This window comes from Eumetopias jubatus, unplaced genomic scaffold (genome assembly GCF_037043125.1).
Source record: "Eumetopias jubatus isolate StellerSeaLion01/CBP00866 unplaced genomic scaffold, mEumJub1_p1.0 scaffold_8, whole genome shotgun sequence".
NCBI classification, from domain to species: Eukaryota; Metazoa; Chordata; class Mammalia; order Carnivora; family Otariidae; genus Eumetopias; species Eumetopias jubatus.
The window spans coordinates 135,568,319-135,586,381 of record NW_028274814.1 but is presented as its reverse complement, the minus strand read 5'-3'; the positions used below and the strand labels follow the sequence as shown (position 1 = coordinate 135,586,381).

Below are 18,063 nucleotides of genomic sequence, written 5' to 3'. Positions count from 1 at the left end.
CTGGGGACCCGCGGCCCCCGCCCGGCGAAAACGAGCCGCGAAGCTCTGCGAGGCCCGCGCGCCCAGGGGCGCAACCAAAGGAGCGCGGCGAGCAGGTGGCCGGCGGGACGCTGGGGGACGCCAGGCAGCTGCTCCGCGGCCAGTCTGGCGCTCGAGCGTCCCCTGGCGGCACGGTTGGGGCACGGTTAGGCCCGCCAACGGCTGAGCGGGGGTTTCCGCACCTGGGCATGCGCAGCCCCCAGCGGCCGTTCCCACCCAGAGACGGAGGCCTCCAAGCCATTCAGAGAGCCCCACAGCTATCCTCCCGCCTACCCGTGGCGCCTAGGGGCGTGGCTTTCGGTTTTAGCCAATGACAAAAGGCTTTCGCCCTTCAGCCGCCCTAGCGGAAGGTGGTTTCTTTAGCAAGATGGCGGCGAGCGGCCTCCGGCGGGCCGCTGCTGCGGCTCCCACGTCAGTGAAGCCCATTTTTAGTCGGGACATGAACGAAGCCAAGCGGAGGGTGCGCGAGTTGTACCGCGCCTGGTATCGCGAGGTGCCGAACACCGGTGAGAGGCCGCGGCGCACGCGGGGCTCCCGACGCAGCCGCCCAGGGTCGCAGCCGTCCTGGCCTCCCATTTCTCCCGGGACGAGCTGAGGTCACCGACTTGGGCACAGGCGACTCCGGGTGCTTCAGGGGAGGAGGGCCAGCCGAGCATTGGTGGACCGGACCCGGCGGCGGCGCCAGACTCGAGCCGTGCCCTGCCCCCGAACCAAGCTTCTGGGAGCCCTGGGCGCGTTGGCCCTTCTGTCCCCCGCAGTTCTTAACGAACCCGTGGGAGGGAGAGCAGGGACTGTGGATGACGTGCTCATTTTATAGGTGAGGCCTGTGAGGCTCCTAGAGGCGAGGTGATGCCCCCGAGGCCCAGAGCCCGCCCTTGATGGATCCGGAACCCAAAGTCAGCCGTAGAGTTCCTGAATGTTTTTACAGGTGCCCATTAGGTTGTATAAACAAAGTGGCGGCAGGACTTGAGCGGTCATCTGTTTCCCACATCTCCCACAGAGAAACAGACCACCAGAGAAGGGAAGTGACTTTCCCACGGTCATCCAGTTAAGTCCGTGGGGCCTTTTTCCAGTCCAGGTGAGATGGCCTCCTCCCAGGTCCGGTTTCCCAAGCTTGCTCCCTAGCTCTACCTGTCTCTCCTGTTTCTTAGGAACTCATCCCCTCCCCCCGAATGGCCTGCCCGCTACTGTCTCCCTGTCCCCTGCCTTCACGTAGATGTCCAGGAACCAATCTGTTCACTGGAAGGACTGAAATACAAGGTCCCTGGATGCGGAGATTCTGTTTTCTTATATTGGCATTCCCCGTCAGCACTGCCCAATGGCTCTGACGAGAGGAAGATTGGAGGGAAATCCCACCTAAACTGTCAAGGACCCTACAAATGTCAGGGGCTGTTGATATTTTGTTGTTTTGTTGATTGTGTTTGAACGTGGACTGTCAGTGCGCGTCTCAGAGGGAAGGTGTTTTTAAAGTGAGCTAGAGCACCATAGCTCCCCTCGGGGCTGTCACTTCCCTGCCGGTGTGTGAGAAGCAATAGAATGTGGTAGTTACAGAGACTTGCCTCCAGACCTTGCCCCCTTACTAGCTGTGTGACCTTGAGCAAATGATTTTATCTTGCTATGCCTCCGTTTCCTCATCTGTAAAATGAGCATCATGATAGTACCTTCTTCAGAGAGTAGCCCTTATTAAATCGGTAATATTTCTAAAGTGCTGAGGGTAAGCCCTGGCACTTCATTAGGTACTCACTGAATGTTGGCTGCTACTGTTGTTTTTATTATGATGATTATTATTAATTATTACTGTTACTTATAGCAGGAGCATCCATGCAGAATCCAGTTTTTTTGATGTATGAGAACTGTCTGCTCCACAGTGTCCCTGTCCTGAACCTGACTTGCTGAGAGGTTGCTCATGACCAGAGCTTAGACCCCGGGATGCAAGGGAGGGAGAAACTTAAGTGAACTGCTGGTTCAGGGACTGCAAACTTAAATGCCTTCAGGGGACAGGTGGATGATAGGTATAGGGAAGTGACAGTAGCAAGTGTCTGCGTTTGTGTGTTTGGGGCAGGGGAGGGGGGTGTATTCAATTGGGGATGTTTTAAAAAGAGAATGCTTGCCTAGCAGACTACTGCTATGAGTGCCCAGAACGCTTTCTTGTTGCAGAGAGGAGTAGGAGGTAGGGAACAAGACCCAGATGCAGGAAGAATGGTTTGCAAAGGGTTAAAAAAAAAAAAAATCAGTGGCTGAGTTGAGGATAGACCGAGTTATCCACAGTCAGGACCCAGAAGTTTTTAAACTATCCCCTCTCAGGAATTCCCCTCAAATACTGTTTGAGAAGATCATTCCAGAGACAGAAGGGTCCTGAAAGGAATCTCGGGGTTGTGGGATCAAGGGGCGGGGGCGGGGAGGGGGCGGGGCGGGTCAAAGGGGTGGTACCTCCCTATGGGGAGGATTGGTGGTCTGTAGCTGGTCGTCTGTAGGTGGTCAGTTGCTCAGGCCTGTGTCTACGCTGGTGTCATGCTATCTATCGTTGGGACTCCAGCTGAGGAACCAAACCAAGAATTGGGAATAGTAATAGTATTTTTAATAACTAACATTTATTTATTATTTTTTTTAAGATTTTATTTATTTACTTATTTGAGAGACAGCGAGAGAGGGAACACAAGCAGGGGGAGTGGGAGAGGGAGAAGCAGGCCTCCCGCCGAGCAGGGAGCCCGACGCGGGGCTCGATCCCAGGACCCTGGGATCCTGACCTGCGCTGAAGGCAGATGCCCAACGACTGAGCCACCCAGGCGCCCCTAATAACTGACATTTTTTGAATTGCATACATATGGCCCAGCACTATGCTAAATGCTTTACACTGCCTTATTTGAGGGTGGGTTCTAATTGTGTCCTTGTCTTACAGATAAGAAAACTGAGGCATGTAAATGTGTCTCATCACACCGTTAGTAAGGAGAGGAGCCACCCTTCAGACCCTGACTATCCAGCTGTTACACCTGGCTCTTGGCTCCTGCTCGAGTTTTCCCCCGAATCTCATGGGACCCATTGACCCTGCACGTGCATAGCAGCCATTTGCCTGGGTGGTGGCTGCCTTGCACAGGAGCACAGAGACAGAACTGCCTTCCTTCGACTCCCTCCACTGAAAAAATATTACATGAGGCTTGCTGGTTACAAAACAGGAGATTTTCTGTTGAAACTATTCATTTAATTTCCATTTCACTGGCTATCTCTTGTACAACAGGGCCGGTACGAGATGCCCAGAGATACAAAAGTGAATAAAACAACCCTGCCCTCAGGGGCCTTACGGTTTAGTCAGGAAGATAGGCATATATCCAGACCATTAAAACTTAAAATCGATGTATGGGGAGTAAGTGTTGAGATGTTTAACGTTTATAGTCGCCTTACTGTTTACGAGATGTTGTCACTCGATTTTTGCCATGTTCCTATAAAGGAATTAGGTCTGAGGTTCTTTTCTTTCCTATTTTTTAGCTGAGGAGGCTGTACCCTAGTCAAGGTCATAGTTCATAATGGTGAGGGGACCTTACCCAGCTGCTTTGACCCCTGACCCCATGCTCTTCTCCAGTACACCATGCCGCTTTCCCATCTCAGGATCTCCCAGTGCCTGGTATGAATGCTCCCAAAGTGAATGGGAGCAAACAGCTGAGGATATCAGTGGCATCCCTCTTAATGTGTCAGAGCCTTTCTGACTCAGGAAAACTTTGACAGTAATTTTGGAAAAACACGCAGAGCCTGTGGGAAAGGCACCTTCATCCAAGAGGGGCACTTTGATACCTTCCTTTTAAGCCTTAGATTTTTTCAAAATTGCAATTTAAATATTCAGAATTCAAAGAATAAGCCAAGAAACTGAGTTGAGAAAAAGCAGTTGGAATTAATTTATACCAGGGTTTCTCAACACATTTGTGCTGGATAATTGTGGGGGCGGTCCTGTGCATTGTAGGATGTTTAACAACATCCCTGGCCCGTGTCCACTAGATGCCAGTAGCACTCTCCCTAGCTGTGACAACCCAAAATGCCTCCACACATTGCCAGATATTCTGGTGGGCAAAATCATTGCTGGTTTAAGAACCACCGAGTTAAACCAAAGCAGGTGATAGCTTAGGCTGTTCCTGTTTGCCTTCCCACAGCCTTTCTCACTGGAGGAGGGGCATGTTCCGAGGGTTGGGGTGGGAGGAGGGAGCCTAGATGGGCATTCAGGAATCTACGAACTGACACTAAGCAAAACTTTGCATATGTGCCTGTGAACATTTTCCTGAGGAGAAGACTTGTACACCCAGCGCCCTGGTGTGTAGTTCTGGAAATCATGAGGAACGGGAGCAAATGGGCACCAGCTCCCCTAGTATAGAGGGACCTTGTTTTTTTTAAACTCCCAAGGTTGGGCAGGGATCTAATATAAAAATGCAGGAAAGGTAAGCACTGATAGCAGGAGAAGAGTCCTTATAGTCATTTCCTTCAAAAAGCATCAGATTGGAAATTAAAAATAAACAACCTGAATTCCAGGCCCACACTTCCCAGGGAGCAATAGTGTGACCTCAGGCAAGTACCCACAGTGCGGGAGGCCTCACTCCCCCCAAATGGGAGGGTTCTAAATTCCAGGATCCTTGTTAGTTTGCACTTGTTTTTGTGTCTCTTTGTCTTATTGTCCCTTTGTTTGCTCTTTTCTAAAATTCCTACTATGAGGGGCACCTGGCGTCTGACTCTTGGTTTCGGCTCAGGTCAAGATCTCGGGGTTGTGCGATCAAGCCCTCGTATAAGGCTTCCCGCTCAGTGGGGGGTCTGCTTCCCCTCTCCCTCTGCGCCTCCCCCTGCTCTCTCTCTTTCTAAAATAAAAAATAAAATCCCTATTATGATACGGACTGTGGTGGGAACCCAGATTTACAGCTTTGACCAATCTTCCGGGGGCTGGTACTCCCACCATGGTTGATTTTAAGCTACCAAAGTGAAGTCAGTGAAGGCAGATTTGGGAAGAGAGGCTCCATGAGAGTCTGCTCCAGCATTCCACTGGATCCCGAGTTCTTTCCAGTGTGAGTGATTTTCTGGCCCCGTTAACACTTACCTGTAAAGCTGGGCTGCGGTTTCTCCTGTTAGATTTCTGCTGTTGCTTATTCCCTGCTGGGATCAGCACGGCATGGTATTTTCCTCAGCAGAAGCTTTATTTTTCTATTGGTCACTAAATCGAGTATAGATTCGAACTTTATTGTCGATTCATTCAGTCACTCCATAGCTCTCGTGGTGTTCAGACGTTCTGATAATTCTGTAGACGAGAGTGGACATGTCACAAGAATGGCCAAAACACAGGGCGTCCTCACCAAATGAGCACACAGGTCTCCCCAGCCACATGCTCATTCTAGCCTGTGAGCCTTGTTTATGCTGTCCCCTCAGCCTAATGTACCCCGTCTTCCTAATCCCGCCTACCACACAAGGCCCTGTTCGTGCCCTCGTTGTCATCAGCAAATCCACTGAAGGCTGACTACCAGAGGATGGGAATACAAATGACTAAAACCTAATTTGCAAAGGACATGTGCCTCATATGAAGTCCTGGGTCCCTAAGGCTGTGCCACTCTTTTAGGCATCTGCTTAGCCAGGGATTGCTGAATATTGTGATTTTATGTTTGCATTTGTGGATGGTTGCCCCTCAGAACAGAATTTGAGAGAATAGAGGAGTTACATTGTAGACTGCTCCCTCCTTCCCCCGAGTAACCTGACGTGGCCGTAATCGCTGGCTGGACTGAAACCTTCCTTCCCTGCACACTCAGCAGTCTCCCTCAACCCTAAGTTTGTGTGCCGCACACACCTACACCACATCATTGCTTGTTAATTTCAACCCTGTCATCTTTTGCCAGTTCTATATGATGATAATGCTCACATTTTTGAGAGCTTATTCCATGCTGGCACTGTTCTAAGCATCTTGTCTCATGGAAGCCTCCCAACAGCTCTGGAGTTATGTGCTGTTATCATCCTCCTTTCCCTCAGAAACAAATACACTCCGGCACAGAGAAGTCCGCAGGATCACATGGGTGACGTGACAGCTGGGATTTGAAGCCAGGTTGTTCATACCCTTGAACTGTGCTATACTCCTCTTCAGATACGACGGTCTTGTCTCTTCAAACAAACTATAAGCTCCTTGAGAGCAGGCGCCACGTCTCCCTCTACAGCCATAAGCACCGAGCTTAGGGTCAGGCTAGTAATATTTGCTGAATGAAATGAATGGGCAGCCTGTTAATGTGTTCAATGACTATCAATTGACTCAATTTTTGTAAAACAGGTTTTAACCATGTAATTTCTACCCTGAATCATGTTTTCTCTTTAGTGAACTTGTTCCAGCTAGACATCACCGTGAAGCAAGGACGGGATAAAGTCCGAGAAATGTTTATGAAGAATGCCCACGTCACAGACCCCAGGGTGGTGGATCTTTTGGTTATTAAGGTAATTGACCCTCCCTGACTGACTTAAGAGCAGCCAACTTGTCCAGAGCTTCTCAATTTTGTCTCCCAAGTTTAAAAAGCAACTACTAGGTCAGTAACTTCTGCTTAGTGTTTCAAAGAAACAGATGAACTTAGAGGTTATCGCCTGATTAAATATAAGATTGTTTAAAAAAAAAAAAACCAAACCCATTGGGGCTTGCATTTTTATTTTTTTTTTAAAGATTTTATTATTTGAGAGACAGTGCGCGCACATGAGCAGGGAGAGGGGCCGAGGGAGAGGGAGAAGCAGACTCCCTGTGAGCACAGAGCCCAACACGGGGTTTGATCCCAGGATCCTGAGATCATGACCTGAGCCGAAGGCAGACACTTAACCAGCTGAGCCATACAGGCGCCCCAGGACTCGTATTTTGAAAAAAGACATGAGGAAGGTTTGAAATTCTTCTTGAACCTCATTCCTAGAAGTTACTGCTTTACCAGGTTGCAGCTGGAAGAGGCAGGCTGGTTAGCTGAGTCCTGTGTAAATGGGATCAAATCCCAGGCCTGACTGTGTTATCTCTGGTCAGTCACATTAGCATCAGTGCGAACTTTAGCGTGGACCAGTACGTACCATGGGAGGAATGTTTAGCAGAAACCAAGTTAAGCCAGTTAGGTTAGGCAGTCATGGGGCAGGGGCCTATTGACCTGGAAGTCTCTCCTCTTGGGATCAGTTAGCTACAGAGTTAAAAAGTATTTGAAAGGCCGCAGAGATCAGTTAGCCCAACCACTCCATTTCCCAGATGCAGAAACTGCGGTCCTGACAGAGGATGTTACCTGCCCCAGGTGACTCAGTAAGTTGGTGCCAGAGCAGAGAACAGAATCCGGGCCTTCGGTGTCGTGTTCCTTCCCCTTGGCCACTCTGACTGAACACCTCTCCCCTCACTTGTGCAGGGAAAGATGGAACTGGAGGAAACGATTAACGTATGGAAGCAGCGGACACACATCATGCGGTTCTTCCATGAAACAGAAGCGCCGAGGCCAAAGGATTTCCTTTCCAAGTTCTATGTTGGCCATGACCCGTGAAGTCACTCAGGGAAAAGGTGCATGTTGATATTTAAATATTTTAGAGCACAAATAAACTCAGTACGTGATGGTCACTTCCTAATAGAATTCCATTGGTGAGCCAGTGGGAAGTTCCTCTTCTGCAGTCTGTCTCACTTTTTGCCTGAACAAGTGGGGTCTTAGTATACACACCACCTGTTCTTTCCCTTTCCTGAAGTGTGGTGTTTCCTGTAAATTAGATTCTCTTTTCTCAGAGCTTTGCATGTCAGTAAACAGGAAGGATGAGGCCATCTGCTCAGAAAGTATCATTCTGGCTATCAGGCTGGATGACTTTGTTGAGGGAGAGAGAGAGAGAGGGTGGGGAGAGGGTCAGAGGGAGAGAGAGAATCTTAAGCAGGCTGCACGCCCAGCGCAGGGCCCCACTCGGGGCGCGATCTCCCGACTCTGAGATCACAACCTGAGCTGAAATCAAGAGTTGGATGCTTCACCCACTGAGCCACCCAGGCTCCCCAATTTAGCCATGTTTCTACAGCCTCCAGGATTTGCTTGGTGTCACAGCACAGATTATCCAGAATTAGCCAGTGCTTACTGTCAGAGATGAGAGCAACACTAGGAGGCACAGAAGTACAGCTGCCAAGCTGGGCCATTCCTCCCTGGCTTCTGAAGAGGCCTAGCCTATCTACCTGCAACAAGCACGTCCTGAATGAAATTAACTTCCTACCCAGTTAGGTACTCTGCTAGGAACACTGTTGTTTAGTGCACACAGAACAGAAATATCTCTGTTTGTGCAAACCGGGCTATAGCTCCAGTGACAGGGGAATAAATGTCGACACAGGTTAAAGAACTCATCTCTGCTCTCGATGGTTCTTTCCCCAGACAGTCTAAATGCTGGAGAGAGGGGTTCGGGATCTGTAGGTAGTCACCCTGAGCATTCCCATATTTTTCTGCACCACCAACCCCTCTACTATCTTTTCATCTAAGGAACCCAAGTGTTGACAGATTCATTCTAATAACAATGTTTCTCAAGGAGTTTTAAGCAGTCACAGCTTATGACTGGTAATATAATAACTCGCCAGTGTTCCTCAACACAAAAAAAGCTTGAGGCTTTAGTTATCCTGTGCATCTTTACTGAGGGGAAAGTTTCTGTTGGGCTTTTGTAAATAATAAAAATAGGTCCCAGGTGCCTGTAACTGCCTTTGTGCATCTGGGGCGGGGGGGCGGCCTGGAAATCTTGGGCTGTAAGTCAAAGGCCCGTTCCATTCAGCTGCTTGAGAAAGGACTACAGCGACAAGAAACTGCAGCTGGGGTCACTCCTATTGAGACACTTCAGCCACCACGCAGTCATACAGAGCTGATGTTTATCATGTTTATTCATAAGCTGATTGTGCTCAGTGGACGGCACATTTCTGGGAACCTCCCAGAGCCTGGGGATCTGGGCTATGGTCACAGATGGTGCAGGAGGCTTCACTGGTGTTGGGAGGCTGAGGGCTTTCCCTGGGCCCTTCTGATAGGGAAGCAGGAGAGGCTGTGAGCATCACCATCGTAATTAAGTTAGGGCTGTCTCCTTTCTGTACCTCCTCTGTGTCCTGTAAGAAAGGAAAGCAGCAATGAACTGGGCTCAGAGCAGCCCTCTATCCACATACCAGAAAGAGCATTCCAGAGACGTTCTACCAAACAAGGCAGGAGCAAAGCAGTTTGTTTATTCATTCACACATTTAATGAACATTCATCGGAGACCAGGCACTGAGGGCCCAAAGGTATAAAAAACATGTTGCCGGGGGGCGCTTCACTGGCTCAGTTGGTGGAACATGCGACTCTTGGTCTTGGGATTGTGATTTCAAGCCCCACGTTGGGTGTAGAGCTTACTTAAAAACAAACAACCATGTTCCTTGCCAGCAAGAAACTCTTAGTAGAATTTGGGGGTGTGCCTGTGTGCTTAAGCATATAATACTGTCACAAGAGGTACTGGTCAGTCAGAGGGCACAGCAGTCACTTTCAAATGGAGAAATGAGGGAAGACTTCATCTTAGTGGGAAATAGGGGCGCCTGGGTAGCTCAGATGGTTAAGCGCCTGCCTTCGGCTCAGGTCATGATCTCCAGGTCCTGGGATCAAGCCCCGCATAGGGCTCCCTGCTTGTGCTCTCAAATGAATTTAAAAAAAAAAAAAAAAAAAAAGGAGTAGTGGGAAATAATAGCCTTCCAATTGGAAGGAAGAGCCACTGCTTGGGAGTGGGTAAGCATGAGGGTAATTCAAGAGATGGTGAATATTGGGGATAGGTGTGCTGTTGGGAATATGGAAGAAGAGGCTGGAATAACAGGTGTGGCCAGGTCATGGCAAGCTTGAATGTCAGACTCCGGAGCCGGAACTGTTCTTAACCACAACAGAAAGGCAGCCAAGCAGCACGTATTAGAGCACCAGAAGCCAACACCAGAAAGCTGAATGGAATAGGCACAGAGTTTGGTGACCTTGCTGACCGTGGTGAAGACTTGCAGTTTCTAAATTTCAATGTGGAGAATGAAGCTGTTTGGGACGGGTGTGTAAGGCATTAAATTGTTAAGAAAACTTGTGGGTTGAGAGAACAGGGTACATAAAAGACAAAAAGTCTGGTTAGGGATCAACCCAGTTGGAAGAGATCCCATTGAATTTTTTTTTTTTTTTTAAGATTTTACTTATTTGAGAGAAAGAGAGAGCAAGAGCAGGGGGGAAGGGGCAGAGGGCGAGGAAGAAGCAGACTCCCTGCTGAGCAGGGAGCCCGACATGGGGCTCTGGGGCTCCATCTCGACCCTGAGATCCTGACCTGAGCTGAAGGCAGAGCCACCCAGGCGCCCCATCCCAGTGAATTTTTAAGTCAGTAAGATAGTTTTTCTCATCAACATAGAGCAAAGGCAAAATAAAAACAGCCAAGTGAGCCCATTTATTAAAGGTCTGCCCTTCTGTTTCAAGTGACCAGAAACTGCTACCAGGGCAAACTGCATCAGAGTTTAGATGCCCCACCCCTTCCTGTTCCTGGTCCACGTAGGAGAAAAGGAAGTCTTACCTGTTAGTCATCGTCGTCATCATCCTCTGGAACAAAAATGTCGTGCTCCTCAAGTAGAGCGGCAAAGTTCTTGCTAATGAGCGTCCCGACATAGAGAAAGGGGATCACAATGGAGAACACACGGAGAAGGCCAAAGGACATCTGCAGAGGGTCAGAGCGGTGGCTGTGAGCTCCAGAGCCAACTCTGGACCACAGAAGGCTTGGCCCCTCAGGAGCACTCCTGTGGACCCCAGGCCCGTAATACGCAACTACTTGATTTTGGAAACATTGACAGCAAGAAGGAAGAAGAAGAGATAAGGTTATTTTATGGCGATCAATGTGGCTACCAGAAAGAAAAGTGTAATGCGTTCATTCTAGACATCTAAAAATTAGATGTGCAGCACGTACAGTGGAAGGATACTCCATACAGTTCGCTAACAGATTCCTCAGTGCCTGAGAAGTTTAATTTCACCACGTTAACTCTTAAAAACAACCATGTCTTGAAAAGCGACCATGTCTTTATCATAAAAGACTAGCTGTGTAGAGGGACTGGGGGAGTTTCAGTAGAATTTCAACATATCCTCTCATATTTTCCTACGGAGTTTCAAAAATTTTTTTTTTCCAGCTATGCCTTTTTATAAGGCAGCTCTTCCCCAATATGGACCCTGCTTCTTGCCACAAAACAGTCCTGAACTCACTTGTCTGTGCGAGCTAGCATTGACCACACTAGCTTTAAGAGAATTTGTTTTTGTTTTGTTCACTCCCACACGGCCCTGGAGTCAAAGAGCAAACTTGTTTGGTGTAAGGGGCTGTTTCCATTTTACTTAGAAAAACCCAAGGGTACTCAGGACATGTGATAGCTTTCAGTGGTGGAAAAAAATAGGACCTGGTTGGGGGTGAGGGTGTACCAGCCAGAAACCTGGATTCCAGACCCCAACTCGCTGCTAGCTTTGGAGCCTCACGGCTTCACTGCTTTGGCCCGACTTCATTTGTACCAACTGTGATCGTAATAATTCCCTGCCCACCTCTCAGGACTGCAAATAACGTGAATTAAGTACTAGGTCAAAACTCATAAAAATACAAGGTCTGTCCCACGTACCCTTTATTTACGAAGCCCTTCACAACTCATTATTCCATCCCATCAACTGTGAGGTAGACAAGAACGGAGTGGTTACGTGATCTGTCTACACTGGACGCATAAAGCCGAGTCTTGTGGCCCGGAGAACTAGGGCACCACGCTCCCCACGAAGAACTAGTGCGAAGTGCAGTCTTTCTCAGCTCTCACCCCCCATCCTCTGTCTCCGGGCGCCCAACTCAATACCGGCATCCGACCCATTTCCTCCCACCTGTCAAAATAAGCAGCGCATCACTGCTTAACTTTGTCCTTGATCCGTCTTCCGGTCTAAGGCGGTTGTACGATTGGCCTTTGCTCCTATCAGTCAGCGTCGACCCGCGCACACTCCCCATAATGATTGGCCGCAGCCCCTTCGCCCCGCCTCCAGGCAGACACTCACTTTCACCGGTTTGGGCAAAATGGCGCCGCTGCGAGTAACGATGACTGACCTCGACGGTACCAGGCTCCGGCCTGAGCCACCCGCTCCGGCGGAGACATCGCCACCTTTCCTCAAGCTCGGTCCGTTCCGGAAAGCCCCGGATCGGACGGATGCCAAAGCCAGCCGGCGAGCCGCTCCGAACGCCATCTCCCAGCTCCGCCCCTAGGCCGGCACCCGGACCCCACCAGCCGACCCCTGTGACGCCCTCCGGAAGCGCACCGCCCCAACCCTCGCGAGGCCCAGCCCGCACACTTGCGCAGTGCGCCTAGTTCCTGTGCGAAGGAGGCGTTTGTCACTTGCCCGACGTGCTGACGTCACGAGGAGGGGGACGACGCCCCAGTAGCCCCCTGCTTCTGGGCCTGGCGGGCGGGGTCGTCAGGCGGGCGGTCCCGGTGGAGCCTTCTTTCTTCCGCCATTGTTCCCTCACCGTGGAGCGCCCGGGCTGGGCAGAGCCGGTGATTGTTGAACAGAGAGGTCACTTTCATCGACCCTCAAACAGTTGTATTTTTCTTTTTTTATTTTCAAACCTATTAGTTGTACTACCTGGATGATTTTGTAATTTTTTTTTTTTTCATTTCTGTGACAGAGAGAGACAGCAAGAGAGGGAACACAAGCAGGGGGAGTGGCGGGGGGGGGGGGGAGGCAGGCCTCCCGCTGACCTGAGCCGGAGGCAGGCGCTTCACGACTGAGCCACCCGGGCGCCCCATGATTTTGTAATTTTATTTCTTGCCAAGGTATGCGTTATGTATAGGCAAATGAAGGGGGAAGGGGGGGCTTTCGCAAAAATTGGTCAAGTGATTGTTCAAATAAACGAGGAACCAAAGTGAGAAATAAAGACTTAGTGTTTTAATCGTATAAAAAAACACCATTGTAACCGTAAAAAACCGATAACAAGAGCCTGTAGTATCTGTGTATAAAACAAGGCGCAGTGGGCTGTGGGCTCCTGCTTGGGGCTGGGAAACAAGCCCGCGGGAATGGGTTCCGGACCCTGGTGGCCTCTCGGCGTCCTGGACTCCGAGGCTGAGTCGGAGCTTCTTGACCTAGTGGGGCCCTGGGCAGGGTACCCAAGGTCCTACTAAGGGCCGGAGAGGCTAAGAAGGGGCAGACTGTGTGCGGGCAGAGGGGGGCTGTCTGGACCAGGTTCTGCATCTTCCGTCCAGCCACTGTTGCCACACCCCCAGGGCTCAGGCTAGTCTGGCTGCTGGCTCTCTCCATCCAGCCACTTTGCCTCCCTAAACGATCAATAAAGAAAACACTTGGCACCACTGCTGCTGAGAGTAGCAATGAGAGGGTCTTGGCCGCTAAGCACTGGCTGACGCGCAGGACGGTGAATGAGTTCCCAGGCCAGGGTCAGGATCAGGAACGGCTCGTTGGGAGTGGTACAGTTAGGAGAGAAGAGTTTATCACACGGTGCTGGGAATCCCGTGTCCAAGCTCCTAGAATGACCGGGACTGAGAACCAAAATAACGACCTGGCTTCCCCAAGGCGCCCCATTGCCTCCCCACTCCTTTTAGCTTCCCAAGTGGCAGCTCCAGGAGCTAGCTTCTACGGACAGAATACAGGAAGGATTTCTGCCACCAGCCCCTCCTGGGGCAATGACCAGCACCATCTATAGACAGGGCAGCGAGGGAGAGAAGCTGGAGGCCCCAACACTTTCTGAGCAGAATCAATCCCTCTTTGCTGGCTGAAGGACCTCTCCCTCCAAAGGGCCCCACCCAAACTGCAGAGTGGGGGTCCTATGCCCCACCACCCAGGAAGAGCTGGGCCCCAGAAACCCCCAGGACAAGAAATCTACTTTCTCTGACGATGTCAATCCCTCGAGCCAACACTTCAGCCAACTTCTGGTATTTAAGTGTACACAAGACTCCCAGTGTAGGAAGTTGTGGTTGTAGAGTCTGTGGTGTGTAGGTAAAAACGCACGGCAGTCTATGGCCACGTGATAGTCCCCACTTCCTGCCTCCCCTTCGTGTTCCCTGAGAGAGGGGCAGTCCAGCACAGCGGCAGGAGACTTGGGTCTGGCTCTACCGCTGCTAAGCAAGCCCCCTCTCCTCTCTGGGCCTCAGGAAATAAATGGGCTGGAAGGAATGATTCCTCAGTCCCCTCCAGGTACGGGGATGGATCTGGAACCTGGAGAAGTTCTAAAGAGCAGGAAGGAAAGAACCCTCTCAAAAAAAGCAACTTTAAACCGAATAAACATTAAATTCCTGAAAAAGCACTGGCCCCGGAGTCCTGACCAGCAGGATAAGGGCGGAACCCGAAAGGCTGAGGCTCAGGGCCCGTCCTGTTTCTCACGTTCTGGCTGGCTCCCCCAGACCCTCTGCAGCCACCTTTGCCTCAGCTCCATGATCTCCTGGCCGTACCAGTTGTGCAGGGTAGAGAAGTAGGAGGTCTCAGGGAACGAGGGGCTCTGCCTCCTGCCTAGGAAGTGGCTGGCAGGGCCCTGCCACTCGGCCAAGCCCTGCCCTGCTGGCCTGCTGCCCCTTTCTTCAGCCAAGTCCATGGGGCTGCAATCCTTGGAGGGGGAGTGACCGTTTTCCAGGCCCAGAGACCGGTGGTCAGGAGCCTGGGGCTTACAGTGGCTGCCAGCGGCCTTCCAGGATGAGTGGCGATGCAAGGCCAGGCTGTGGCGGGCATCGCGCAGTTGGCTCTCCAACTCGCGCACCACCAGGCGCATGTAGCCAAAGCTCGCCCTGGACAGTGCCTTCACCCAGGCCTCCTGTGCCGCGGGCCCATCGGCCGCGAGCAGGTGTGGGCGCACACCAGGGGCGTCGAAGCGGATGGCGAAGGCGAACTCCTCAGACACGGGAGCCTCGGCCAGCTCCACTGTGCAGCCCTCCAGCACCACCAGGCTCAGCGGGGCCCGGCTCTCACGACTCTCAAAGGAGAAGAGCAGGTTGCCTTTGAGGACAAACCAGCACCTTCGGCCAGTGCCACTGGGGGTCGGTGGAGTCCCTGGCCCGCCCCAAGTGCGCAGAAAGCCCGTATGGTCGGCCGGGGAGTCGCTCAGTGCATAGTGGGCCACGCTCCTCTCGTTCAGCTTCATGGCTCCCATAAGAACTGTGAGGGGAGATGGGTGGCCACAGGTCAGAGAGGAAAGCAGCCCCTCTGCCCCTGTCGGGAAAAGAACGCTGGCTCTGGAGGAGACCTGGGCCCCTTCCCTGAGGCCTCTACTCACTTGCTGTGTGCCCCGAGGCTCTCAGTGTCCTCATCTGTGAAATGGGCTGGTGTCCCTGCCTTTCCTCTCAAAGGGTGAGGGGCATGCAAAAAACTGGACGGCAGAGGACTCACAGAGAAGGACAATGTGACTGCCCCAGACCAGAAGGAATGGAGGGGTTTGATACAGCTTTTTAACATCCAAAGAAAAAAAGCATCAGCTGAGCCGAAATGGACCCCAAACCCATAGAAATCGTTGTGCTTAAACCATCCCTTAATCCAGGGGACCCTTAGCTCCAACCCTGAGGCCAAACCTCCAAGGTTTCTGTGACCCTCCTGGGCCCCTGCCCGCCTCTCTCTCCCTCGTTAACGGCACAGTTATCGTTTATAGTTAAGAATGTGTAGCCTTTGGGGCCAGATGAAAGCAGGCTGGGGCAGGCCGGCCCCATTCCTCCACTGGGGGCCCTTAGACAGGGACCACTAAACAAACAAGAGTGTGGTACGAACACAGGGCACGGCTGGGTAGGACCAACCCCAACCACTGAATGTGGGTACCCCACGGATCATAAGTGGCACCTAATCCAACTGTCCTCCTGACTCATGAAAAACGGAGGCCCAGAGCAGCGAAGATGAACTGCCCAAGACCGCATGACCAGTGAGAAGCAGAGCTTGGATTCCTGATTCCCTCACACCTTCTGGGGGCGAGTCTCGGCAGGGACCCACTTACCAGCAGAGTTCACAGCAAGAGGGCGAGGGCCTCCTGTCCAGCCACCTGGCTTAGCCCTTTGACTTTGTGGTTCCTAGGGCACCTGCAAAACAATTGTCAAACCCCATCACCGCATCTTAAAGGATGAGAACTCCTACTCAGTTTTAGAGGCCCAGTTCAACCACCGCCTCCTCCAGGAAGCCTCCCCTGACCCCCTGATACTCTCCCTACCCACCCGCCCACCCAGAGCAGACACCTAAGAGCAATTGACAATCACTTTGCTGAGCTCAGTTCCCTATCCCCCAAAAGGCAAGGTCAGAGTTAAGTGCCCTCGGCTTCCTGCCTTTCCCTTTTAGCACATCCCACGGTTTATTTGTGGGCCCCTCATCTAATCTGCGAGGCCCGCCCTGATCGCTGGTGCTCCTGACCGCAAGCTGACCCAACCAGCAGCCCCTCACATCTGTTTTCCTTTCCTTCCCCCCCCCCCCCGCCCCACCGTGATGCCCTTTGTGTTTACAGCACTCTCCCCAGCCCCCCGAACGTCTAGGGCAGGACTCCTCTCGGGAGGGACTCAGCTTGGCTGCCGGTGTAACCTCCAATATCCAGCCCATCAGAAAGAGGACCTCAGAAAGTATTGAAATAACCAAGAATACAACAATGGACAAAGCAATCCGTCCCTCGTGGAGCCTACATTCCAGCGGGGAGACACACTGTGAGCAGACAAAGATAAATAATAAATGAATGGGAAAATTAAGTAAGAAGTAACGTAAGGACCGGTCACGATAAAGCCTATGGAGAGAAACCCGCCGGGGCCCACGGGGGCGGGGCCATGCCAGCGGCTGGTCGCGGGAGGCGGGGGGGGGGCGGGGGGGGCGGGGGGGCGGGGGGGTGCTCACTGAGGTCCGCCCTGGCGTCGGCCTCACCCCTGTCTTCCCGGCACCCGCGCGCGGAGAGGGGCTCCGGGCCCGAAGGCGCAGTGCCCCCGCCAGGGTCGCGAGCCTGGGGGGGCAGCCGCGGCCCCCACCCCTCCCAGGGGTGCGGGACCCGGACCGCACAGCCCGCGGGGGGCCGGTACACCGCGTGTCCCCACATTCTTTTTGTTAGAGGAGCTGGGCGGGCTGGGACGTGGGCCCCTGACCCGCCACCGCCGGAAAACAGCGGTCGCCTCCCTGGGAGCCCCCGGGCGCGCGCCGCAGAACGGCGGCTGCCGCCTCAGTCTCCGGGTCCGCGCAGTGGGGCTGCCCCGCCACGTCTCCGCGGGCCACGCCTTCCCGGGGCCGCCTCCTCCAGAGCCCGCCGGGCCCGCGCTCACCTCCGCGCCGCCGGGCGCGCCGACGCCCAGGAGGGCGGCCCGCGGGGTGGGCTGAGCCCGCGGCTCGGGGCGATCCCGGCTCCGGACCCCGGGCCTCCGCCAGGGCCGGAACGTGGCCGCGGGCGCCGGGAGACCCCTTCCGGGCGCCTCGAGTTACCACCCCCGCCCCTCCCCTCGTCTCCCCTCCCGCGGCTCACCGGGCGGTCCGCGAAGCCGCCCCTGGATCCACGCGGGAGGGAAACTGAGGCCCGGGAGGCCCGGACAGAGCTGGTCGGCGGCGGGCGACCTCGAACCCAGGGCCCCACCGCGGGCCGTCCGCGGGCCTCGGGCCCAGCCCACCGCCGGGAGAACACGGAGTCCTTCTCTCCCCCTCTCCAGCCCCCTCATCCCGCCCAGCCCACTTTTCCCACAGAGCCAAGCCTGGGACGGCTTCGGCCCGGCCCGGCGCCTCCTCTGGGCGGGCTCCTCTCCAGCCCGCGAGGCCCGGCCGAGCTTCCTGGCGACTCCAGCCGGCCCCTGAAATTCTCGCGTCTCTTTCTGGGGCTTAATCCATTTCTGCTTCCGCCACTCCCAGCGGCCTGCCACCCACCCGCGGCCCCCAGGCTCTGCCTGGAGTCGGTCTGTTTGGTAAGCTGTAAGTGAAGTTTGCAGGAGTGCTCAACCACACGCCGGAGGCTAGGGTTCCGACGGCCTCTGGAAGCGGTGAGGTCGGAATATCTGCCCACGAACTTGGCGGTTCCCAGCTCAGAGCTCTAGCCTTTTCAGTTTCCTGCGGCCTAGAGTGTTCTTCCTTCTTGCCCCAACCCCTC

The 18,063-nt window shown here is 53.2% G+C and overlaps 4 protein-coding genes across 4 annotated transcripts in view; 1 reads left to right on the top strand and 3 right to left on the bottom strand.

Annotated features, from left to right (window-relative positions):
- Positions 1-8,783, bottom strand: part of LOC114218372 (uncharacterized) — a 31,961-nt gene extending 23,178 nt beyond the window's left edge. Inside the window, exons 1-2 of the mRNA XM_028115417.2 lie at positions 7,287-8,783; positions 5,108-5,305 (exon numbers count right to left, since the gene is read on the bottom strand). The gene's annotated coding sequence lies outside the window, so the exon portion shown is untranslated. The remainder of the gene's footprint in view (positions 1-5,107; positions 5,306-7,286) is intronic.
- Positions 390-8,362, top strand: NDUFA6 (NADH:ubiquinone oxidoreductase subunit A6). The gene is made up of 3 exons (XM_028115418.2): positions 390-545; positions 6,362-6,477; positions 7,404-8,362. The coding sequence occupies exons 1-3, from the start codon at positions 407-409 to the stop codon at positions 7,533-7,535; spliced, it is 387 nt and encodes a 128-aa protein (XP_027971219.1). The 5' UTR covers positions 390-406; the 3' UTR covers positions 7,536-8,362.
- Positions 8,784-8,866: 83 nt separating the features above from the next.
- SMDT1 (single-pass membrane protein with aspartate rich tail 1) lies at positions 8,867-12,331 on the bottom strand. Its single transcript, XM_028115419.2, has 3 exons — positions 12,045-12,331; positions 10,552-10,692; positions 8,867-9,100 (listed from the first exon to the last, which is right to left on the bottom strand). The coding sequence occupies exons 1-2, from the start codon at positions 12,228-12,230 to the stop codon at positions 10,555-10,557; spliced, it is 324 nt and encodes a 107-aa protein (XP_027971220.1). The 5' UTR covers positions 12,231-12,331; the 3' UTR covers positions 8,867-9,100; positions 10,552-10,554.
- Positions 12,332-12,974: 643 nt separating this feature from the next.
- Positions 12,975-16,121, bottom strand: PHETA2 (PH domain containing endocytic trafficking adaptor 2). Its single transcript, XM_028115578.2, has 2 exons — positions 15,964-16,121; positions 12,975-15,140 (listed from the first exon to the last, which is right to left on the bottom strand). Exon 2 carries the CDS (start codon positions 15,133-15,135, stop codon positions 14,353-14,355), a length of 783 nt encoding a protein of 260 aa, XP_027971379.1. The 5' UTR covers positions 15,136-15,140; positions 15,964-16,121; the 3' UTR covers positions 12,975-14,352.
- Positions 16,122-18,063: the final 1,942 nt, after the last annotated feature.